Genomic DNA, 26,216 nt, shown 5'->3' with positions numbered 1-26,216 from the left:
TTTTTTTTTTTTAAAGACATCTGACCTGAAGCGAACAAACCAGGAATCCAACAATACAGACCGTCTTCGCACAACAAAGACTGTTTATTTGATAATCTAATAATTGTTGGAAGCCTTCAGTAATCTAGATGTGACGTTTGATGCCACCGAAGCAACGTCCGATTTATTTTCCTAAGGGCGCTCGGCTAACTTCGAGTGCAGGTATGTCAAATGCACCGACGCACCGCTGCTCTTCCTGAGCACCTGTCTGGTTCAGAGCGCGGCAGGTGCTAACGAAAGATAAGCATGTGAGGCTCAGACATGACAATTCGTTCAAATAAACATACAGATGGACCTACGCCGCTTCCCAGCCGGTGTGCTCCTCTCAGTAATGTTGTCAGGTCAGGTAAGGCAGACTGTACGTTCAGCTTTAAGCCCCTGTACAAGCTTTCTGTTTTACGGTAATGTAATAAATAGGAAAACCTTCAATGTTAAATGTAAAAAAAATTAAAAATAAAAATAAAAAACACTTAATTTGGTGTAAAAATTTAATCTAGAGTTCAAAAGATTTCACTTGCAGATTTAACTTTTATCAACTTTTTGTATGTTTTTATGAGACAAACAAAATAAAATTAAACTTCAAGAATTGTCGCTTGAGAGTTTCTGGTCCCTTTTTTCTCAGACTAGGTATGCACTCTGAGTCAATGTTTCTTCAGGCTTTCTGAAAGTCGTTTTACCTACTTTTTAAACAATTTCTGGTCAGTACCTCACTATTTTCAAAAACATGTTTGCTTGTTCTTTCTCCGGGTTCTCCGGTTTCCTCTCACAGTACAAAAACATGACTGTCAGGTTAATTGGTCTGACTAAATTGTCCCTAGATGTGAGTGCGTGTGTGCATGGTTGTTTGTCCTGTGTGTCTCTGTGTTGCCCTGCGACAGACTGGCGACCTGTCCAGGGTGACCCCCGCCTCTCGCCTGGAACGTTAGCTGGAGANTGGATGGATGGATGGATGGATGGATGGATGGATGGATGGATGGATGGATGGATGGATGGATGGATGGATGGATGGATGGATGGATGGATGTTTGCTTGTTCAGCCACTAAGCTTAGATGCGTCGACCTTTCAAACAGAGCTAGGCTCCAAAACCCAAAGGATGAAACAACGTCTCTCCATAACAGTAAAAACTTACCATTTTAAAGTACATTTTTAGGCACTTTGTCACCAGTAGGCTGTATAAAGACATAATTTATTGGTAACACTTTATTTGAAGGGGTGTGCATAAGACTGACATGACACTCTCATAAACATGACATAACATCTGTCATGAACATGAAGAAGTCTTTATGAATGTTTATGACAGTTGTCATGAAGTGTCATTTGGTAAATAATGACACTTTTAATGCAAAGTTGCTCTAAAAGTTGCATTAAAAGTCAATTAAAAGTGCCAACTTTGCATGATTTTGTAAATTGTGATAATTTAATGCAAAGACTTTGAGCGTCGACATAATGAACCCGTGTTTATTCCACACAGTTTAACATTCACACCCTTTATAAAGACACTCCCAGAGAAAATTAAATAGTGTTGGCTGCAGCAGCCTCCTGTCTTGGTTGTTTGGATTGCTTTTTTTTCACTTGATAAGTGAAATCAAAACATATTTGTTTGCTTTCTTTTGCTCAGGTAGTCGTTCTCTGGTATCAGAATTTGAAAATAATACGCAACATGAGAATGTGACAAAACAGTAAAGATACGGGAAATTTGTAAGGTGCCAAATATCTTTGTGAATACTTTTGCTTGAGTTAAGTGCTGGAGCGGGAAAACTGTAAACTTTAACGACGCAAAACCCTTCAGAAGACTTGAATAACGCTTAAGACGACTTTAAAAGAATCACTTCAAAGTCTGAGTCTTTGATCGTGGTAAAGTAAAAAGAATAGAGGGACGCCTTTATAATTTTACGCAGCATTGTGTCTTTTTAAAACTTATTACAAACACCAGGCAACTAAGGAGGATTAATTAGCATCAGCATTCTTCAGAATTACAAATGAAAAAGTCTTAACACACAGAGTTTTAGTGCAACTTCTCATATTTGTGAAAACATTGAGCACAAACATCATAAAAACTCGTCAACAACCTGCACCGACTTTTCAGTGTCACTTTTCCTTCTTTATTGTTTTGCTTCGATGAAACTCGTGACAACTTTTGTGTTTTAGGAAAAATTAGCCTGAAATTCGGCTTTTCGTGCCTCTTAATTTAAAAGAAAATTTCTAATATGGGTACAAAAAGATTTAGTTAAGTTTTATTACACATTCTATCTTTAATATAAAACTGATTTACTTTTGTTCCATTGCTAAAATTGGTAGTATTTGAAAAAAATAAAATAAAATAAAAAAATTACGTGACAACCCCAAATGAGTCACCAATTAGCCGCTGTTTGCACTGTATATGATACAAAATATTTAAGCCAGCAGTCTGTCGCCGAGTTAATTTATGCCAGAAACTTCCACTTCCCCTCCGTCCCATTTATGATTAATAAAATGACCTACTTTCCTCTCACTTTTCCTTCTCCTCATCCTCTTCACAGGAAGTAATTAGTGGCCATGCAGTTCTGATCACTCTCCCCCTACCCTTGGTAACGCACATTAGGTAAAAAAAATATATATATCGACAGCTAATGAGTGCTTCCTCTTTATTCTCCACATTGAGTGGAAGGAACCAGAGGGAGGGTGGAAGTAGAAAAGGTGAGTAATAAGTCCTCCTCCCGTTTTGTGGCTTTTAAAAATGAAAAACACAGATGCCCAGTCCGTCCCGCCATTAAGTGTCCACTGATGTGTCCTTACTTTGATGAGGATCTTCCCTTGCAGGCTGTGCGGACTGGGCAGCATCTTAGAGTCTCTGCTCAGCACCTCTCCCACATCCAGCTTGTCTGCAAAGATTTCCCGCAGGTACTCGGCAATCTTCTTCTGCTGCTGGATGCTGCAGTGGTTCTCGATGGACAGAATCACCGGATATCTGAAAGAAGGATAAAAAAAGAGAGAGAAAGTTTGCTCAAAACCACCAAAAAATACCTGAATACTTATCAGAAGAACAGGGAAAACAAAAACTCCCAGTTTGATTTTTCATCCTTGTTGCAATCCACCTTTTCTTCTTCTATGGTATTTTCATGTGTGTTTGTAAATGTAGTAATGTCTCCGAGTGTCACTTACATCACCAAGGAAACATTCAATCTACCTTTTCCACAAAACTGTAAAGTAGCTCAGATTTTTTCCTCCTATAACAAGACATTCTTTATCCATAGGTGGAAAAATCTAATCGTCCTTTTACTTGATATCTATTTTCAGAAATTATTGACCTAAAACAAGATGTGATAGTTTGCTGAAAAGTTGCTTGTAAGCTAGCTTTGTCTTGTTTTAAGAGTACTGGGCTATCTGCACTTGAAGCGAGACAAAAATACTTGGTAAGATTTTTTGTTTTTTTGCAGTGAAATGTTGCCCTGAGGCTACTAATCACAACAGCATGAGGATAAAATATCAGCTTTGTCTTCTTGTCTTCTGGTGGAAACAGAAAGCAGGACAGAAACGAGGGAGATGACGATAAAGCAAAGTGTGTTGAGTTTACTAATCTGTCAGTATTATGACAGATTGGAAATTAATAAGGCGTGAGTTCATGAGAATTGCAGACATTTTTTCTAATTAGCAAAGGTGTGTGTTGTCTTTGGAGAGTCAGAGATGAACAAACATATTCTTAAAAAAGTACTTTATAAAATAATGTTGGGACCATTCTTTAACCTGCGCATCCCCCGTCTTCTCATCCACTAGTGTAAAAAAAGAAATAGAAATGTAACCGGTGGAGGTACTTTACATTATGTTTAACACTTTAAACAAGTCAGAATTAAGCTGTTGTGAAAATTTGATAAGTTTTAAGGTTGAGAACTTTTGCAAAGTGAATCTCTTACGTTCCTTTCTCCCGCTTGGCAACCATCTGCTGCGGTCAACCAGGAAGGAGCAGGTCAGATGACCTTATCTTGAGTGGATAATTTGTATAAACAGGTAATTTATATGAACAGCTCCAACATGGGAAAAACCCACAACAAACAACCCAGGGCAGATTCAGGGTTCAGAGTAATTACGTTTTGGAAGATAAAAGTTCAGAGTGGCTTAAAAAAAAAGAGTATTGTGTTATTCTGAGTAAACTCTTTAGGAAAAAGACAGCTTTTAAACCCATATTATACAAATACATGTTTTTGTAGTTTTAGCTTTTTGTTCTACCACTTGTAAATTTGTAGCATATTATCAACACAGCAGCAAGTTTGGCAAAAGAAAAGAGCATAGGGCATAAGATAAAAAAAAATACTACAGAATTATAAATTCTGTATTATTTGCATTATTTTAATTCAGAAGGCTTAAGTATTTGACAAAGGCAGCAATTATGCATGTTAAATATTAGAGGATTTGAAACATTTTGATTAAATATAGATTTTTGCATGTAACCTGATTTTTTTCCATGTATGTAGCTTTATGGAAAATTTATTTAAAACTGTCAAAAACTATTTTTTGTGTGTGTTTATACACAGCCCAGCATGTAAAGGTAAATAAATAGATTAATAGGCTAACAAACAACAAGCTGCAACCAGACTTTAGCAATTTAGCTTGCAGTTCAGACGGCAACATAAAAAAAATCACCAAAAAAAAGATGCACTTAAGAAATGTAATGTCTTTTTTGTAATTCTTCTGCTTTTGACGAATTGACAAAAAAGCACCTCACTATATTTTTAAAATACTAGCATGCGTTAATTGCTTGTTACGTCTGCACAACTTTAATTAGGACACTTGACTTTAATCTAATTTTATATTTCCAACAGTCGGCAGGATGAGACAGCAACGTTTGGCATAATTAAGTTGAAACAGTGCCTGTACTTGAATTAAATAAACATCTTTATAACTCAGCCACTGCCAAGATGAGAAGCTGTGAGTAGTGAAAGTGGGCCAATATGGCAGCACGAAACCGCATCAGTCACAACTTTGTTTAGGTACCGTCGGGCCCCAAAGAGACAATCAGCTGCTCCTCGGGGAGCCAGACGACACTCCGCTTAGCAGATGGTTCACTTATAGGTGCTAATTACTCCCAGAATCACAGTTCCTGGAAAAAAAAAAAGTTTTTTTTTTTTTATAGCTTTTGTATTTTATTTATTTCTATAATTTCGTGGTTAGATATGTTTGCGTAAAACAAGTCGGTCTTGCATGACAGAAAGCGTGGCATCAGGTTGTTTACCTGCATAAACCTTAAGCTGAGTTTTTCAGAGGGCTGACCGCCTTCCTGTCTCTGACACCATCAGAATCTGTCAGACAACCTCATCACAAGCAGCCATGTTGTTTGTGACGAGGCTGTCAGAAAAGCTGATTAGAAGTGGAACACTTTTTTAAATTTTTTATTAAAAATCCCGCACTTTAAAACATTTGCTGCGCTGATCTCGGTTAATTAAAAGTGTAGTTTTGCAATTGCATATTTCCATACATGAAAATATTTTTTGTAGTGAGTGTTGCAAACAAGTTTGTGCCCACAAACTTCCTTTCTTCCTAGCGACATGCAGCTCTGACTTACTGGTTGTTTATAAAGGCGTATTTGTTGATGGTCTCTATAACGGACTTGAATGTTATTTTGGACGTCAGGGTGTATCCGTGCTGCACCATCGGCTCTCCGTCGGGTCCATCCCAACAATCAACTGTGGAAAACGACATAAAATAAATTAGTCTTGGGCAGAAATAGTATTTATTTTTAGTTTTTTAAATAGCAGGGAACATCCTAGACATAAAAAAAAGATTCTTGACAGCAATCAATAAAACAGAACTAACACTTTTGTTTTAAATGACAGAATTTGTCGTAACAATAAGCAGTCAAGGGAAAAAAAAACACGGATTGCAATAGTCTATTTTCACAGCAGACATATTGATTAGTCATACTAAGAGAAACCCAGAGTGTCACTAATAGCATAAACGATGGTGCTGCTCCGTCTGAGCCATGACAGGATGACAAGTGAGATGGCAGAAATGATATCCTGACTGAGCCATTATTAACATAACACAGAATTTCCACTAGACGTTTTTTTTTTCTTTCTTCTTTTTCTTTTTCGGTACGAACGCAGACGCGAGCGCACCTTCCACACAGCGGCAGCCGGACTGCAGCACCCAGGCGTACATGTCCGTCTTGGAGTGCGAGAGGAGCTGGTCTCCGGTCAGGTACGTGTTGTGAGAGGAGGCGATGAAGTAGTTGCACAGCGGCTGCTCCATGTCCTGGTTCACCTCGTGATGCAAAGGGTTGAAGATGTCACACGTCGGGCTGCGCATGAAACTCGTGAAGCCTGGAGGAACAAAAGAAGATAAATCGGCTTGGAATCGCACCAGACCATGCGCCATCTGCATCTACCGAGTCCGACGCTTCCCCTCGTCCACAAAAAAAAGGGCTTTTATGTGTCATGCTTAACGTGGTGATTGTCTGTCTGCCAATGTGTTTGCCAGGCGATAAACTCCAAAGAACTATGAGATAGCGAAATGCGGTAAACACACTTATTATTCACACAAGACGATTCCCCGTGGCACTGTTTATCCCACCACTTCCGATGGTGTTGAGCTCGGCTTAACGAACAAGCAGCATCATCAGACAGATCAAAAGCAGACAAGAGCTGCAACAGGAGGAAATATTTGGGTGGCAGTAAGCGCCACACTCATATTCAGACATTAGCAGCAGGATAAAATGTAAATAAATGGATGAGAGGCAGTTCTTTCATGGACTTGGTCACTTTGAATTGAGATCTGGAAGACATGTCAGCATCTTAAACTCATGTTTTGGAGATTCAACTATGTTGAAATGTAAATCATGGAAAGATGTGAAATTTTGCTAAAGCTTACTGTAATTTGTTTAAAATAGGTTTTTTTCACTACCCTGCATTCGGAATTCAAAAGTTGAAAAGTTTAAAAAGCTAAAAGAAGAAGTTTCTGCTTCTTCTTCAGGGTTGTTCTTTGCTTTTGCTGCACAGAGTGACAGGGTGTTCCCATTTCCTCACAAAAAATGATAACAACTCTAAGAAAGAAGAGCTCTTATTGAATCCAAAGAACATGCTGAGAAGTTATATATACATTATGTGCAACAGCCCTTATATAAAAAACACCTTCTTTTTGTAAAAGCTTGACCTTTATCCTTTATTATAAGCTTTACATCTATAGAAAAGTTCAAAGATATCCATTTGATATGGTTTTGAAAAACTAATTTGTTTGGATATATTTGTTTGAGGGTTTTCACCTGCAGAGAGATCATGATTTATAAAATTGTTGTGAAATTTGCAAATGAAATCTGAAGCTGACTGCTGAACACTGCTCTTTCATATCTCGTGCGTTTCTATTCACTGAATCTCTACTTTTTTTTTTTGATTAGTCTACTATGTAATTATTTGCAGAATCTCCATATCAATCACCAGCAGTCACTCTGAACGATCGTAAGGTGTTTAAAAACTTTGCTACGGTTTCGGTAGTTGGTCACAGCCTCAACCTTTGTGCTCGGATTTCGGTTCAGAACACACAGAGTGTTTTGTTGAAAAATTATCATTCGTATCATCTCAAAGAAGCTGACTTTTACACTTCTGAGTGCAAAACACCATCGATTTGTCATTTCGTTGTTTGATTTATGCAAAATCTTAGAATAATTAGCATGTAGCTCCTTCGGCTGGCAAAAAAGATGTGTTTTTTTTTCTTTTTATTAATTCACACTTTTTTTAATCATTAGCATCTAAATGACACATTTGTGCAAAATGTGAATCACATAAAATTAGATATTGAACTGACTATCATCTCAATGTTCTACGTCAAATCCAGGCTTCAAGGACCGGGTGTCTCTGCTTCAACGCACAAGTAAAAACATCACCATGGAAACGTCTAAAAGTTGCAGGACGTTGGCCCCTGTTTTATGAGACACAACAAATCTATTTGTGCTTCATAGAGAAAGAAAGCACAATAACATTGTGAGATCAAGACATAATGAGGAGTGAGAATGAAGAAAAAAAATCTTTTAACTTAAAAAAAACGTTAATCAAGCAAAGTGATAACGAGAAAATAGCTTCAGGAGGTAAAATTTAAAAGGAAGGAGAATTTACATACGGTTTATAAAATGAGGTAGGCGGCACTGGTTTTGGTAGTGGGAGTCAGTTTATATATGAACATTACATTCGCTAATTCATGTAAACCTTTGTGACTGCTTCTGTAAAATAAAAGCTCAGTCAATATGAAAATTGATACATTTCCAGGCTGAATGGAAGACATCATAGTCTGACCAAGTAGACAGTCGCAGTATGCGTTCATTTTTTAGTGACAAAAGATTAGTGCTTTCCCCTTCTTACCCCCAACAATGTCTCATTTTCTATTTTCCACAAGCCTCATATTTTAATCAGACAGTTTTCCCAGAACAGGTGCCCTTCCCTTCCTCTCTTTCCTCTTCAAGGCCACCTTTCAGCCACTTAATTAGGTTGCAATAATTTATATTTTTAATATTATAGACATCTATTCCCCCCGCCTTTCATGAAAGGAGATTATCAGGGATAAAACTCTATATTTTACCAATTAGTTTGAAAGTGTTTTTATGTGTTTCCATTCGTCAAAAAGTCTAGAACACAAATATACAAGTGCAGCTCAATACATTGTTTTATAATTTAAATGTTCATTTATTTGAACATTTAAATTCAAATGTGGCATGCATGTATTTCTAATACATGCATGCCACAAACAGTTGCATGCATGTATTAGAAATAATCATTACTCACAACATGTTGTACTTCAAATCTGTTGATTTTTATCTTTTTTTTCCGTAAAGTTAATTTAAGCCCAACATTCAGCCTAAAAACTCTTGAGCTGTTCTTATTCTTCTCACATCAGCCAGAGTTTTTGACTAAACTCCCATTAGCACCTGATATAGTTTAAGAAATGTCATTAAATGAAGCTCCATCACTCTAAGTAAAATGGTCATGCTGGGAAAAATGTTCAGTTCAGTTTGTGTCACATTATGACTAAATCAAATGAACAAACAATTGCCTTTTTGTGTTTTTATTTTTCTGTATTTTTACAACAGGAAGCATATCAGTAACACTTTATTTGACAGGATGTGAATAAGACTGACATGACACTGTCAAACGTGATATAACACCTGTTATAAACATCTAGAGATCTTCATGAATGTTTATGACAGTTGTCATGAAGTGTCATTCGGTAAATAATGACACTTTTAATGTAAAGTTAAAAGTCCATTAAAAATGCCAACTTTGCATTATTTTGAAAATAATGACATTTTAATAAAATGTTGTTACTTTTAATGGACTTTCAAGGCAACTTTTAGAACATTTTTGCATTAAAAGTGTCATTATTTACTGAATGACTCTTTATGACAACTGTCATAAACATTCATAAAGAGTTCTTTATTTTCATGACAGATGTTACATCATGTTTATGACAGTGTCATAAACATGACATGACAGTGTGATTGTCTGTATGTTTATTTTTAAACACTTTAAAAATAAAGTGTTTAACAACATGTTAAACACTTTATTTAACATGCTGTTAAATAAAGTGTTACCAATATGTCTTTACGTTTTAAGACTAAACAATTGTTTTCTTTTTTAAGTAATATGGTATACTGCTCATTTCATAATGTCCTAACTGTCTTTAGTTTTGAAGAGAAGTTTTCTGTATTCTCGGATGTCATTCTGCATGGCTTTCACCACTTAAAATAGGTTCAAAGAAATATTTAGTCATTTTGATGCTCACTAACAAATAGCCTTATACAGTAAAGCCATAACAAACAACAGGATGAGAGGAAATCATCTGCTGGATGTAAATTCACCAAAGATGCTTTGGAAAGGGAAGAACTAACAAGAACGTTACCTTCTATCCCCAAAACGCCTCTTTGTTTGTTCTCATCTGATACTTCAAACTTGTCGAAAATTTCTGCAACATACTCTGACGTCACGTTGGTCATCTACATAAATAAATTGGACAAAAAAAAAGGCAACAAAAAACATGGTTACTTACTAAAATACAGCAAGTGACACATACATTTCTTACAAGTGTTGACAGAGAAAAAAATTATGCAAATATACAGTATAAAAATCCAGAAATGTAAAAATAATGCCAATTTTTCTTCTAATTTTAATAATAGTGACTATAATAATATGACATTTGGTCAATAGAAAGGTGAAATAATTAGCTTACAGAATTTATGTGGATTATCGTAGATCTTGGGGACAATTAAATACAACAAAATGACTGATTATAAATCAGAAACAAGTCAAGAGCTCCAGCAAAACAAGTCAGTTTAGTTGTGATACATCAAATGAGGAATTACTTATGTCGTAATAACATAAATTAAGCCTTTTTCTCCGTGGTAACATTTTAAATTAAAGAGGCTGACTGAAGGGAAAGTGTTTTTACATGGAGAGAAACTTCCGCCAGGTTTATTTACTCGCCTTCTGCTCATTGCGCAGGAAGTTGGCGAGCTCCTCCACAGTCAGGTGGTCCTTCCTGTCGCTGTACGCCATCATGAGCAGGAACAAGTCCCGTCTCAGAGACATCATCTTGTAGAAGACGGAAAACTCCTCGTACGTCAGCGTGCCCTGATGATCGTCGGTGTCTGCTTCCTGAGCAGAGAGAAAAGGTGATTTCTTTTATTTTACACTGTTTTACCTACATAAAACCTTCATTGCTTATCGATACGAAAGAAAGAGTTCCTGTTGGTGTTTAAATGTTAAATAAAAAAACTGCTTTCCTACAGAACATGTTAAGTTCTTGGCTTCAAAATCAAAGCTTCACCAGTCATCTATCCAATGCAATGTTTTTTTTTTTTGTTTTTTTTTTATTTTGTAATACAAATGAGCGTCTGTGTGTCATGGTTCGACTCATCCGCCGGTTTGCGTGGCTCCACAAAGCAAATACGATTCCCTTCTCACGAGGAACGAGTAAACATAAAGTCGGTGTCACCACAATTTAGTCAAATGAAAAATTAAGTTGATTCATTCTGACAGTCGGGCACAGAGGATTTAATGTCTAAAGTGCCACAAGAAGCACAAACCCCCTGCCCTCCTCAACAAAACCGACAACAGCACCATCATAGAAAAGAAAAATAACACAAAAAAGATTAAAACAAAAAATAAATAAATGAAATATTGTTCAGTTGAAAAGACAAGAACTTAGACTTTCTTTATTCTTGGAGCAAATGCATTGTGCTCAGTTTATGTGCTGAAATTTGTTATTGTAGTCAGCTTGTTTCTATTTTATTTATTTTATTTTTTGGTAATTTATTGTGTCAAAATTTAATCGGGGCCTGCCAAAGTGTGCTCGTTGGTTTAACCCAGCGTTCTGATGCTGAAAATTAGCATCAATGCTAAAGTAAGCTACAATGTAGTCAATGGCATGAGGAGAGTCACAAGCATGTTGAGTAACATGGACTTACTCCATTCAATATCTTAAAATTAGTGTATAAGCTAAAATTAGCCAAAATGCTAATTGTTTAAAAAAACATAAGATTTCTTCTGCTCTTTTGAAATACTACTTAACTTACAATAAGTACTACTCAACAAGAATTGTGCAGTTATGTTTTTATGAAAAGTGAAAATTTGTCTTTTTTTTTTGTCATTGGTTTTGTCATTATCTTTTTTTTTTTTTTTTTTTTCAAAATCTCTCTTACTGTTTATTGAATGTCACATGCTGTTTTTATTTTTTCTTTAATTATGTAAAGCACCTTGAAATGCCTTGCTGCTGAAATGTGCTATTCAAATAAAATGTGTTTGTTTTGTTTGTTTTGTTGGTTGGTTGGTTGGTTGGTTGGTTGGTTGGTTGGTTGGTTGGTTGGTTGGTTGGTTGGTTGGNGGTTGGTTGGTTGGTTGGTTGGTTGGTTGGTTGGTTGGTTGGTTGGTTGGTTGGTTGGTTGGTTGGTTGGTTGGCTGGCTGGCTGGCTGGCTGGCTGGCTGGCTGGCTGCTAATTGCTAATTAGTGCTATTATTAGCCTTAGCATTAGTCTTAGCATTAGCCTTAGCAGTGCACTAGAAGTAGCCTTTTCCCTAAAATAGGATTTTAGGATTTTTTCTTATTTATTTGATGTGTTTAGCACTGAATGGAGGAAGTCAATGTAAGACAAGATGTTAGGGATACCTCACATGCCACTGTCACTGATTAAGACTAATCTTAAAACTGAGTGAGAACACTGAGTGTTCCGCCATGTTGTAGTTCTAACCTTCAGTCATTGTAGTTCTAAAGAGAAGCTTGGCTCTCTGCCAACTGTCAGCCAACTGTCATGTGAGGGAGAGACAGAATTCTATCTGTTTGAAGCAGTCACTTTTTCTGAAAAAAGCAGTCCGAACAACTGCTTCCCGTTCAGGATCCGTAAAAGCGATCCGAAAATCGTTTGAAGCGTGTGAGAGAGCAATTTCTCGTCTCCGATAGTACCGCGATTCATATCTGTAGCTCACTCATAATAATAGCAGTGATGAGAGAAAGATGGTGTGAGCTGATCTCTGAAATTTTTCAGAAAAGTATGAAAATGAATGGCTGAGAGCCAGTGGCTACCCTGTCACTTGATTTCGCTAAATCAGGCAAAATGTACCAGCGATTCAACACCAACAAATCCCCAATACAAATGATTATTTTTTTCTTTTCTAAGCCTACATTTCTCTAAACATTGATCCATTCTGCTGATTTTACTCCCCCCGTCTTGCTGCATCTTTTCAGGGTCTGATATTAGCTGTATGTTGCTTGGTCCATTCGACTCCACAACTAATCTAACAGCACCACATATCCCTTCCCTCATGCTCCCATAACACACACACGCGCACACACACAGAATCTAAATACAAAGCAAGCAGCAGGATAAATCAGTCCGGTGGACTTGGAATGTGTCGACAGAAAGTAAACAGATTTTAGGTATTTTAGGCTGCACAAGCTGTTAAAATGGCAATGGTACTGTCTATCACAGCATAAACTGGAGAAAATAAAGCAGCAACTTTCTCAGGTTGGTCACAATCCAAAAAGTGAGTTATTTTACTGGGTTATTTTAAACTGGGATAAAGGGGGGGAAAGCATGTCACCTACTCTGTCGACTGAATAATGGTAATAGAAAATGGAAGAGTTTAGAAAGTGACTTTGGGTATTTTTAATTATGGCGCCAAATGTAAAACGTAACTATATTGTATATTAAAGATTGAGAGAAACCCCTTGATTACTAAAAGACACATTGTGATCCTGACAAAAATGTTTTATGAATTTTAAGAATAACTTGATTTTAGGTTGAAAAACACAACAGCACCTTGCATTGGTTTTCTCATGCGTCAAACCTTTCGACACACATTCAGCATAAGCACAGAGTACAATCCATTTTTTGTGATGGGTCAGCACAAAGTAGTGCAAAATTGGGACATGGAAGGAAGACAATTTATGGTTTTCAACTAAATATTTAAAATTAGTGGAAAGAGATCTCATTGGGCCTCCCTGAGCCAATGAATTATAGAACCTTTGTTTGTTGTATTATCCTCTGACTGAGACTTTGTATCAGTTTCCCAAACTTTCTGTTGAAATACGACCGTCTGTTTCGAATCAGAGGGTTTTGTGGTCTTCGTTTCGTCAGCCCTTATGAGAGCACACCCACTTTTAACCACCTGCTTATCATCGCGTAAGCTAAGCTATATATATTTTCCATGTTGAGGTGAGACCATTGCCAAATAAATATGCATATAATTAGAAATGACCGTGGCTTCCCTGCTGACTGCTTGTCGTTCGGCTTTACCTGTGCAGCCGCCTGTCACACCTGCTCCCGTTTATCATTAACAGAAGAATCCAGGACACACAGTCTGACACACACTCCTCTGGTTTGCTCAGTACTGTCGGTCGCCTCGATGACCCCCCCCCCCCCCATTCATTTATTTACATTTATCTCAGCCTGTCACACTGTTCATGAAATGGCAACTGAGATTAAATTTTGGGTGATTCCTGCTCAGTCTTTGACAATTGCCTCTTTCAGATAAAAATGCAAATGAGACTCACTGAACTACGTTTCACCAATCTGCAGCTGACCGCTTTTGTAGAACCTTTGGGGGAACTGTTAGCTAAACTAGTTTTGCTAAAATTGTTGTGAAAGAAAGATTTTAGGATTACGGCATTTATCTTTTAGAACTTCCCATCTGAATTCATTCTGCAAAACTTGTACCCCAAAAAACTTGGGAATCAATCTAATCTGTGTGCAGTGGCGCAAAAAGTGGGTATGCAGGGTATGCAACGCATAGGGGCGCAGCACCAGAGGGGGCGCAAAAAACCCAGTCTGGAGGGGGCTTTACGCTCCTTCACCTCGCGCACAAAACGAGGCAAATGTAGCGAGTTTTACCCTTCACGTATCGTTGCCTGGGGGGGGGCGAGTGTCGCTCCTTCACCCTGACGTTCCTTCCCGTGGGGGTTGGGGGGGGATGATGGGGGGCGCCGATTTATGTTTTCGCATCCACCTAAATAATGTGTAGTTGCGCCACTGTCTGTGTGCAGGTGTTTGAGTAAATTCTTCTGCCATCACATCCCTTGATTTTGAGACTCTTTTACTACAACTGCTTTTCTGCTTCTTCTTTACAAAAAATATTTTAAAAAAACAAGACAAGCCAAGATATGAAATAAAAAAAGAGTTTTTAAAATCTACAACCTAGCTATCAAAATCCAATTACAACTCAAAGCTATCAATTCAAATGATCAACTTGCACTCCAATCCCCAGAATGTGGTAGAAAGTAGGAACGTTTTAGGTCAACAGAATGGTCGACTTCACTTACTGAAACTTTGGTCTTAAAATTGTAATCATTTATCTTCTTTTATTATTTCAGGCACATTTCTGTGAGCACGTGGGAATAAACTGCATCGGCAGCATGGAGTCAGTGTTGTTTTCTCACCTGAAACATTTGCTTGACCTTCCTGCGTGGCAAATTAACATTCAGCTTGTGAAGAAGCTGGTAGATTTCGTCGATGTTCAGAAGGCCATCTCCGTTTTTGTCCGCTTCTTCGAACGTCTGCTTCATCCACATGAAACACGCACGTTAAGGAAGCCGGACATGAGGTCTGTCTGCGCAGTTTTAAATATCTCCCCGCTTTAGACGTGCAGGGAGTTTATCCACTGAGACAAAACACTCAGACTAAAATGAAAGCTCAGACGGAGATACATTATACGGAGCCATACGATATGCCTCGGTTTTTGCGTGAGCCGAAAGAATAATTCGCATCACGCCACGGCGAAGCGATTTTGACAAAAAGATTGCACGCTTTCCAATCAGCAGACAGGGACCTGTCAATAAAATGATATTGACCTAGAATGTTTTTTATTTCCACTTTTCTGTAAATTGGTTGTAAAGGGCTGCACAGTGGCGCAGTTGGTAGAGCTGTTGCCTTGCAGCAAGAAGGTTCTGGGTTTGATTCCCGGCCTGGGGTCTTTCTGCATGGAGTTTGCATGTTCTCCCTGTGCGTGCGTGGGTTTTTTCCGGGTACTCCGGTTTCCTCCCACAGTCCAAAAACATGACTGTCAGGTTAATTGGCCTCTCCAAATTGCCCCTAAGTGTGAATGTGTGTGTGCATGGTTGTGTGTCCTGTGTGTCTCTGTGTTGCCCTGCGACAGACTGGCGACCTGTCCAGGGTGTACCCCGCCTCTCGCCCGAAACGTTGGCTGGAGATGGGCCTCCCGACCCCACTGAGGAAAAAAGGGTGCAAGAAAATGGATGGATGGATGGATGTAAATTGGTTGTGACAAGAAAAAGAAACAGCAGGGATTCAGTCGGAAGGATATTGGTCGTGTGTGCGTTGTCGCTTGGCCAATGAGTCCTCGTCACTGATCCCGGCCATCAGGTAGCGGAGGCCCGTGATCCAGGTTCTGGCCTCCTCTGCATTCGACGTCACCAGGTCAAGGGACTCCATGTGGTTTCCATGGTAAACCGTAAAGCAGCAAGCCTGATCGAAGTTCCCGTCCGCATGCCGGTGGAAGATATCCGACTGACCGCCCTCCGTCACCTTGTAGAGGGAATCTATGGTGACTAAATAGAAAACAGAGGAAGAACAAATAATTACCAAATAAATATTTTCATTTTTCTCTCGCTGCTAAAATGCTCTAGTGTTGAAGTGCACACGAATTCTCATTTCAGAATCATAAAACCTTTCATAATTACGAAACACGAATAAACCTCTATCAGCCCTTGTCGTGAGTTTTTATAATTGTTTTTGCATCTCATTTTAAAAGCAATTTTCTGAAGCCAAAAGACTGTTCTGAGTCATTCCAAAATAAGCAAAAATGTATTACCATATCGGTCGTGTTGTCATTGGCAACATGGATCAGGGATGGTGTGAACTGTGCAGAAGATGCGGATGTATAAAGGTGAAGAGGACAGATTTCTCCTCACCCACCCGAAACTGTCTCTCTGTTGGAAATCATTTTTGGCCCCAGAATTCTTGAAACAATTACGAACTTAGATTTATGTAATAACCTTTTGCATCGGCTAAACATTCTTATACAATGTGTAAGCTACAAATATGACGTTGTTTTGTCTTCATCTTAAACCCTTGTAAACATAAGACAGACTAATTACGTGGACAAAATGAGACTTGCACTTTGCACAATATGTAATCAAAATTTAGGCTATATATAAATTTAGGCTACTCTTGTGATGTGGACACTATGAGGAAGGTGACAAATTATTTCGCACATTAGGACAACAGTGTGGCGCAGAAATAACAAGTGTCTAAATGTTATGAGATTTTCCCCGTTTCAAAATGACCATTTGTGGGATCATTTGCCGCTGAGGTAAATTACAGGCAGACTGGGTTTGTGGGTGAAATCTTTAAAATCTCCCCCATGTTATTCCAGTCCTGTTCCTCTCTGGATAAATCATCGTAGGAAGGAAATGTAAAATTATTTTTTTAAAAGTGCCTCTTTAACAATCCATTAGATGCTATTGTTTTCATAACAAACAGGGATATTACAGAGCATATCTTTTTCTGCATCAGCAGTCCCGTTCAAAACACAAAGCAGTCAAAGTGTCCCTAATCTACAGCTAAAAATGTTTTCATGGTCAAGCTGTTAGCTCCCAAGTGACCGCAGTGTTCAGCATAAATCCCTTGGTATTGGTTTTAGAACACTGGATATCTCTGCAGAGTCACCTTTAAAACAGCAACGCCATCTGTGAGTCTCCGAGGATTTCACAGCTTTGAAACGGACACAATATGACTGCCGTCAACATTTGATCTGCTACTGTCACCTATGACGTGTGCGCTATTTTATTGGTATTAATAAGATTGGTAACACTTTAGATTTCCAAATTATCGTTTGCATTAAAAAAAAGAATTGAAAATTATTAAATGCCCAAACATAAAACATAAAAAAACATAAAAGACCAGTAAAGAAAAAAAATAAACAGCCACGATAAAAAAAAAAATTAAAAAAAAGAATCGGACTTTTATCTCAAAAATTGTCACTTTCTGTCTGAGATTAAAGTGCTGAAAGAGAAATTTCACTTTTAAAGCATGGCAACCCATAATGACAACTCCTACAGCGGTGTTCCTGCAGTCACTGCTTAAATCAAATGAATTGAATTGTCCTTGTAGTTGAATCAAAGCAATTTCAACTCCAAAACCTTTAGATTACCAGAAGAGATTAAAACATAAGGGAGTACAGCAATGTATCCGAAACAATGCATTAAATAAAAGCCATTATAAAAGTTAATGTGGAATTTATATGCATTTGTAATTCTATCTGTCCTGATTTAACTCATTGTGCCAGTAGTCACCTTATGATGCAACAAGAGAGTCCAGGATAAAAGCTTATACTAAGAGATAAAAATACATAATCAAAAAAGTAAAAATAAAATAAAAAAAATCCCATCCTTTGCGAAGAAAACTTGAAGTTAGCTGACCTGCATACTGAAGTGTGAGCTTGCACAAAACTGGTAGCAACCGTCTTACCCTTTCAAACTCTAATCATTCGGAGTGTCATGACAAAGAGTTGAAAGTAAAATGCAAAACGAATAAAAGCCAAACTCTTTAAGATAAACCGTGAACAAAATGATGTTCCTCCACGTTCCCCTCTCCCGTCTGTGATCTGTAACAATAGAGAGTAAGCAACTGCCGCAGGCGTCAGAGAGTTTCACGCTCTAATGAGATCGGTGTATAAACTCGGCTATCTGAGATCCCGTGTCTGTGTTAAGAACAGCCTGCAGTAAACTGTGTCCTGCTCTGAATTTTACACAGACGCTCCTCATGCGTTTTCACCTCTTCCCGCGTCCACCACTGTGGAAATGTGTTTCGATCGCTTCAAGAACCTCACCAACTTGAATGATTTATCTCATTAAAACAATAAAACTTTGGGGTTTTTTAAAGTATCCCCAGTCAAACATTACACTTACAATAAGTGTAATGTTATGTTAAACGGTCGTGGATGGAAATCATGCACGACCGTTTTCCCGACACATTAAATTTCAATTTTTCTGTTACATAATCTCGGCTCTTTAATGCTGCTGTGACTGACAAACAACATGGCAGCCTTGTTTCAACCTTCTGCACACACGCACACACACGCACGCACGCACACACACACACACACACGCACACACGCATACACACGCACACACACNCACACACACACACACACACACACACACACACACACACACACACACACGCACACGCACACGCACACACACACAAGCGCATTAAATTAAATAACCAGGACGTTGTTGTCTTTTTTCTCGTTATGTCAACAGAGATGATCTCAGCAGCTTATCTAATCTTGACATTTCACCAGCACACACACACACACCCACACACGTATGTATTGTCATTTACACACAAACAGGGGGACAGATGTGTGTTTCAGCTGGTAGGATGTGTGAAGCCTGCCTGATAAAAGAAGCGACAATGATGCTTTGACAGGGCAGTGAGATGTTTAATGTTAATCCCCTCAGAGCCGCAGCAGTGTGGCAGACTGGGATTAAAAAAAAAAAAAAAAAAACGTCAACAGACACTCTAGGAAAAACAGGAGTTTTATTAGAAAAGGAAGTAGTGAAAAGATTATCACGATTTACAATGCACTATTCTAATTATTTGAAAATGTTTGTGTGTTTTTTTTAGCTTCTTAAACTCAGATTCACACAGTCAGGGCTGCTTTTCATATACTTCCACAACACCTAAAACACCAGTCAAAGATTAAAACATACCATTTTATGTCATTTTACACACTTGTTACATGTCATACTTGGTCGGTTTAAACACTTCTTTCAAGTACAATCTGCAGACAACCCAACTCAAAAAAATTTATCAGACATTTCTTTAACAATTTCCAGCTTTCTTCATAAGGTGGGGTTGCATAGCTGTCTGCACCGCTGCCTTGCAGAGACGGTCCTGGGTTCAAATGCCGTTCAGGGACTTTCTGCATGTAACTTGCATCTTCTCTTCGTGAATGGATGCTGGTTAATTTGTTCTATTACACTTTTGTTTTGTCAGTAGTGATTTTTTTTTTCAACAGCAGACAGACAGGAAACAATGTGGAGATAGAGAGGAACATGGAGCAAGTGGCCCAAGTCCGGGATTTAAACTCAGTATTTAAACTCAGGAAAAACACATCGAGGACTGTAGTTCTGCCAACTGTGCCACTCAGCACCCTGTCCCTGAGCGTTTTGCATTTTAAGAGTTTTGTTCCTTCTGGGGTTAGGCTTTCATGCTGGCCAAGTACACATTTCAAGCACCAGTTTGTTCCCACCTCAGGAATGTTTTGCTCTTAGCAACAATTAATATGTTTCCACATGTAGCTAAGCATCAGTTTCTTCCCATTTTGTTTGTTGCCAACATTTTCTGCAGACCATTGATGAGTTTTGCTCCCGCCTTGCGAAAGACGATCCATCAGTTTGTTTCTACCTTCACTTATTTTCCTATAAACCACAGATTTGTAGTTCACTGCGGTCTAGGTATATCATACAATTTTAGGCACTCAGTCTCAGCACCCCAGCCCAAATTATTTTATGGATTTTACTGTTTTTTTGCCATCTTTAGATCATAAATGACCACTTCCTGACCACTACTTTGAACATTCTCTGGAGGTACTGCTGTCCACAGTGTGAAGTTTGTGCCGTCTTCTCTTTATTCTTTCCAAAATGTCACCTTGCCAGCCTCTGCACAAATTGTTGCCAATTTTGCCTTTTGTTTTCTGACATTTTTGTAATTATTAACATTAACATCAGGTTTTCATCACGTCTTTCAACATCACTAAGACACAAATCCCTTCTGGAAATATCCCAAAACTATTAAAGACTAAACAAACTGATTCACTGGAACTCAGAATGATCTACTTTTTTTTCTTTTTTTTTTTTTACAGAAAAAGCTATTGTTTTTGTTTTCTTGTCTTCTGCTAAATGTCCATCAGAAAGGGAGTATTTGTCAAATTCACTGTAAGGTCAAATCAAATGGTGTGAAATGATAAAACCGTGCAGAAAATATTCAGACCACTTTATGTGTTTCACTCTTTTGCGAAAGGTTTCAAAAGGTGTCATGAATCTACACTCAGAATCCCATCTTAACAGAAATGTTGAATTTTTTGCAAATTTTTATAAAATGGAAAAACTGAAATGTCACGTTGTCTTTTTTTAATAAATTTGCAAAAATGTCTACATTTATGGGGGGGGGTTTCTGTCGAGGTGAGTATACATTCATGAAAAACAATACGAACTCTTTCAATTTTAGCAAATAGCTGCAACGAAACAAAGAGTGAAAAATTTTAAGGAGTCTGAATACTTTCCGTACCCACTGTCGGGTCTTCATTACATTATTCTGTAAATCTCTGAAAGGCAAGAAAATAATAAAACATGTCATAACTATAATTATTATTATTCCCTGTGATTCTGACAGAGATTTTTCTAACCTGGATGCTAAAAGAAAGCAAAATAGTCTTAAAATAAAAATAAAAACACAGACTGCACATAGGCTGACATGTTATTGCGAAAGCAGATGTGTCCATCAAAGTCCTTCTACTCACTCTTTGCTTTCTCGCTCTTGCGTGAAGGCTTCCAGCGGATGCAGGAGCGATGCTCATCCAGGTAGAAGAGTCGAACCAGTCCTTTGGATCCCGCCTTCAGCTTCACCATCTGCGTCCCGGACTGCATCACACTCATGCATCGCTCCACTGCGGGCAACAACACACAACAACCGCGCTGAGAAAACTCATTTAAAACACAAAGGGAGCAGGTGTGTGTGGTTTTATTTATATTTTCTCAGAAGGAAGTAAGGTGACGTGTCACAGAGTCGCACAGTCATTAGCAGACAGCAGCTGATGTGACTCAGCGTCCAAGGTGCAACAGAGATGCCACTGTGTGAAGGCACAAGGCTGCTTCTCTGTTACCCACTGACCTGCTGCCGGGAGAAACTTGGCGGAGGGAAAAAATAGAAATGGCCCAAAGAGGGACACTCATCTCATTTGTATCTTTCTCTGTTCTTAGTTTCACTGAGAACCTGAGGGCTGTTCAAAAAAAGAAAAAAAAACTTTCCATCATGCTGAGGCAGGTGGGATGTGTTTTTTTTTTAATTCATTTTCAGAGTTTTTTTTTAAGTGTCTGTTTCTGAGATTTCCACCAAGTGCTAAAGCAGTAAATGGACAAATCACTAGGGGCGATGTTATGTATTTTACATGCACATTGAATCATTTCATAGCACAATCAAGTAACTATGCTGTCTTCAGTTGTTATAAAAATGCTCACATATGGCTTAGACTTTGCAATTTAAGTCCTTGAAATTGGGCCTCTGTCTCTTTAAGAAAGCCCTGCTCTTTCCAACACTCCGCCTTCAGGAAGTCATCACAACTGCGCTCGTCTATCAACACTATAACAACGTTTTTATCAGCGTTTCACCAACAAGCAGTTCGCATAAGGAGCTCAGCAGAGGCGCAGTTCCACCTGGTGTTTGATAATTGCTGCTGGCTAGTCTGAAGGAGCTGAGTGGGGAGGTTTTTTGCGGGATGGCTGCTCTGTGAGAAGGAAGTTTGTAAGCTCTGAGGAGGAGCTTCGTCTTCAAAAGCGGCGCTCGGTCCCACCAAGAGTGTCTCACAGCTGACTGGTTGCCATGGGAGATTAAAGGATTTCTCAAACATGCATGAAAGAGTCAAAGCAACACTCCAGGTATGTTGTTGATGAGGGAATAGCATTACAACATAATGTAAATTTCAAAAAAGTTTTTAAAAATCTGTCAAAAAAAGTCATTAAAAAACCAAATCTACTTCAGCATCTTCAGATCTCAGAGTGAATACAGTCCAGGTGTCGATGGTAACCGGCTGCTCTTTGGTGTTTGCTGCTGTTTTGTTCTTTTTTTTTTTTTTTTTTGATGGGGAAAAAGAATTCAGATGAATTTATTATGGCGTTACTTTTGAATAATGCTGTATTATGTTCTAAACAGAGTGGCATTTTTAAATGTCACTACTCATCAGCATCAACACGACTCTCCCGCGAGCTGATGTGCAAACTATTTTCCAACAAAGCACTCGTGGGCAGATGGTGGCTCACCAAGGCGCTGCTGTGCTACAACAAGTCTGCGGCGTTCTGGCAGTCACCTAAAGCAAAGCTTTAAATCAAGGATCTTTAAATGAGCAGAAACGGGAAAAGCGGAGGAGAAAGGATAGGCGGAGATGGGAGTATAAAGGTAGACTGTCTGATTGCCCGACTGCCGCGTACTGCCCAGCTTTACAGCAAGCATAAAAGGTAAAACTTCAGACTTTTTGGGTTTTGTGACAGCGTTTTCAAGAGACACAGACAGCAATGTCAACAAAAAGTGAAATTTCCCTCTTCATTAGTGGAGCCTGTTATGTACGTACGAGCGCATTCACTGTGCTGCAGATGTAGGACACAAAGCATGCTTCAGCAGCACAGATATATAAACGAAAACTCACATCGTATGTTGAAAGGTAAAGCATCTGCTCTGTTCATATTTTCAATCTTTGATGTCTAGTTTAGTCAAAGATCAGCATCTGATGGGGAGAAAACCTGAATTCATGACCATCAATACACAGGATCAATAAATACTTAAGTAGGAATTAAGTATTTATTGATTACGTGTCTCATGTTGAGGGTGCTTTGTTCTGTGTTATTCGAAGTGCTGCTTTCCCATCATATAAAAAATTCAATTTTGCTCACATTTGACCCAGGACACATTTTCTTTCTCTCTCCTACTTGGAAAACGTTAAATAAAACTTCTTAAGACTTTATTTCAGACCAGATTTATGGATCTCTCCCTCAGATTAATGCTCTGATTTAATCTAGGCCTCTTTTAATTGTCTCAACAACTTTGTCCCCAAAACATCCGGCGTGTTCTTGGGTTTTCATTATGCTGCTTGCTCACTACATACTTCATATGTCAGGCTGCAGAGCTGTAGGCGCTGGATAATTTGACTACATTTTGAGGAAGTAATTCAGCCATTTGATTCAGGTGTGTTGGATCAGGGACACATCAAAAGGTTGCAGGACACTGGAACTGAAGATCCCTGCTGTATAGAATATGTATTGGGTGATGTAAAAAGGTGTAAGAAATTCAATATACCACTAAGATGACTGATACTGTACTAGGACAACGTTATCATGATGGCACTGCCATGTTATTTTCCATAGCAATTTATCCACGTGTTTATGGATGCCTACCAATAGCTAGTCAGAATATGAGAGTCAGCCCTACTGTTAGAGCCACTTCAAGCATTCAGCATCCTGACGTGATGAATCTCAGTATAGACAAAGAGTCCACACAGCATATCATGAGATTAAGAAATATTATTTTGGGTTATTGCTGCAATATTTAAGTAGGAGTTGTGTAAATTCATTAGAAGTACATCAGTGAACAAGCATAAATAAATAAATAAATGGCATCTATTATTATTTTTGTTACATGTCTTGTCTTTGCATTTCAGACATACCATACAGAGCAGCTGTGCCACTGTGTGCCACTTCATGCATTTGCCATTTCGACTCTATTGTCATAAAACTTTATTCTTGTAATAATATGACTTTATTCTTGTAATTTAAAATAAAAATCATAGCCTGGACCTAAAATTCTGTCATAGAGTCGGCCTGAAGCCTAAATAAATAGAAGCTTGTAGACCTTGTCAAAATAGATGGCAGCCTTGGGCGAGCTGACATCACTGTTGACTATGGAAATCCAATGAGTTTCTATAATTCACATGTTCCAAACAAATTTCTAAAAATTAAATCTTCAAAAACCAAAATAATTGATTAATCTAATTATTGTCCAGCCTTACCAGTGCCACAGAACTTTGTTTTACTTATGCAGAAATAGACAACGGCAACCTAAAGGTCAAATTACATATATGACAAAATTATATAGATAGAAAGGTGAAAATATAAAGGTATTTAATAAGAGCAAGATCCATAACAGAGTTTTGGGGTAAGTTATTTGTAAGTCAGAAATGGGATCATTTAAGCAAATTAAAGACCAAACCAGCAGTTTTCAAAACTGAAAATTTTTTGAATATTCCCATCTTAAAGTAAGAGACTGATGAACATGGTTGTTTTTGGTATCCAGCTGTGACAAAGTTTGACAAATGAAAAACTTTACAAAAAATTTAAGGGTAAATTATTCTTTTTTTTCTAAAGTAGTAGGATTTTGGTGGTGTTGCAAAAAGCACACATTCAGAAGCTGCTAACAAAAACACCAAAATGCCTCTTCTGATGACACGGATGATTATCTTCAAAGACAGCTAAAGTCAAACCACTCATGGCGCTAAAACACATGTTTAAGCATGCTTGACAGTGCACACACTCAGCAGAGCGCTTGTCAACAGCCCCTCTATCCCGAGGACAGGCTTTGGTATGAATTTTGTTTGGATATTTGACAAGTTTTTATTGGTCGCAGATGCTTACTCCAGGGATTATAAAACACACACACAAAAAACACACGAATCCTGGAAATTTAAATCACCTAACACAATGAAAAGAAAGTGACAGATCCATCAAGGAGATCACAAGCTGCCATGTACAGTAATTGTGGAGTTTCTGGTAATCTGTTTTACAAATGCAGCTGGATTTTAGCTCATTGCTAATTGTATTAAATTTCAGCTTGTCACTGGAAGTAGGAAGAGATCTCTGACAAGGGATGTGGCACGACGGATTTAACGAAAGCCTAATGGATTGCTAGGGTCAAGCTTTCTAGTATCTGAGCATGACGTTACATAAAATACAAGGGATTACTGTTGTGAAAATCCGAGATTACAATTGGTTAAATAACAAGCCATGGCAACTAAAATTCAGAGAGACGTCTTCGCATGTCGTCTCTCTGACTGTCGAATGGGAGGAGTAAATATAAGAGTTTAAATATTGCCTTTATCCCCAAACTCTCATTATACGTTTTATATGTCTAAACGTATTGATTTTTAGGGGATCAAAGTCTGTTCTATTTGAGAAGCAAGGTCTGGGTCAATTTTTTATTTTTTTTGCTTCATTTTTTTGTTGAAGAGCAGCACTTATACTGGATGCTAACAGATGTTCGCAACAATTACTTTTATGTATAAAATCTAAAGTAACAACACCGTTAAAGTAAAATGATTTCATCTTCAGCGATCTGAAACACAAAATTGACTCGTTGTATCTTGGCTGAGGACTGCAAGGAGGAGCTTTGAGAAAATGGGCGGAGCTTTGTATGAGGTAGCTTTTATGCCTCCCTGAATGGCTACCAGAGGAGATTCAAGTATTCCTCAAACATGCATGAAAGTTGAGCATCAAATATTGCATCACAATTTTTTTTTTTGTGTACACAACAGTTCTACATGGGGCCACAGGTTACCGAACAATCATGTGTTTTGGCCTCTGAAAGGAAGTCGGAGTTCCCAGAGAAAACCCATGAATACACAACCAGAAATAGTAAACACAAGCAGAAAGCCAAGCCGAGATTCAAACCCATGCCTTGTTGCTGCAAAGCAACTGTGCTACCAACTGTACCACCACACAGCGCCCCTATATTTATCCATAAATTTATAGTTGCATCATTTTCTAATATTGTGCAAACCTTGTCTCAACCATTAACTCTTCCATCATAAGCCAACATCTTTCCTTAGGGATTAAACCTCAAAGCTACTCAAATAATTATTTATGAGCAAGTATTTGTTGAGAGAACTTTAACAGTAAGTTACAGAAAAGCAACGAGACTCTGAGGAGAGAACTTGGTCAGAGA

At 38.2% G+C, this 26,216-nt stretch overlaps 1 protein-coding gene across 6 annotated transcripts in view; it reads right to left on the bottom strand.

Moving 5' to 3' along the window:
* The window catches only part of plch1 (phospholipase C, eta 1), a 73,967-nt gene that overhangs the window by 20,614 nt on the left and 27,137 nt on the right, over positions 1-26,216 (bottom strand). For all 6 annotated transcript variants that reach the window (XM_008425058.2, XM_008425059.2, XM_008425062.2 and 3 more), the window contains 8 exons: positions 21,034-21,180; positions 15,808-16,051; positions 14,924-15,053; positions 10,477-10,647; positions 9,896-9,989; positions 6,130-6,333; positions 5,577-5,697; positions 2,816-2,987 (listed from right to left, as the gene is read on the bottom strand). In XM_008425058.2, coding sequence (XP_008423280.1) covers positions 2,816-2,987; positions 5,577-5,697; positions 6,130-6,333; positions 9,896-9,989; positions 10,477-10,647; positions 14,924-15,053; positions 15,808-16,051; positions 21,034-21,180 — 1,283 coding nt within the window. The remainder of the gene's footprint in view (positions 1-2,815; positions 2,988-5,576; positions 5,698-6,129; positions 6,334-9,895; positions 9,990-10,476; positions 10,648-14,923; positions 15,054-15,807; positions 16,052-21,033; positions 21,181-26,216) is intronic.

This window comes from Poecilia reticulata, linkage group LG13 (genome assembly GCF_000633615.1).
Source record: "Poecilia reticulata strain Guanapo linkage group LG13, Guppy_female_1.0+MT, whole genome shotgun sequence".
Taxonomy (NCBI): domain Eukaryota; kingdom Metazoa; phylum Chordata; class Actinopteri; order Cyprinodontiformes; family Poeciliidae; genus Poecilia; species Poecilia reticulata.
Note: the sequence above shows the minus strand (reverse complement) of the source record. Positions and strands in the feature narration are given on the sequence as shown.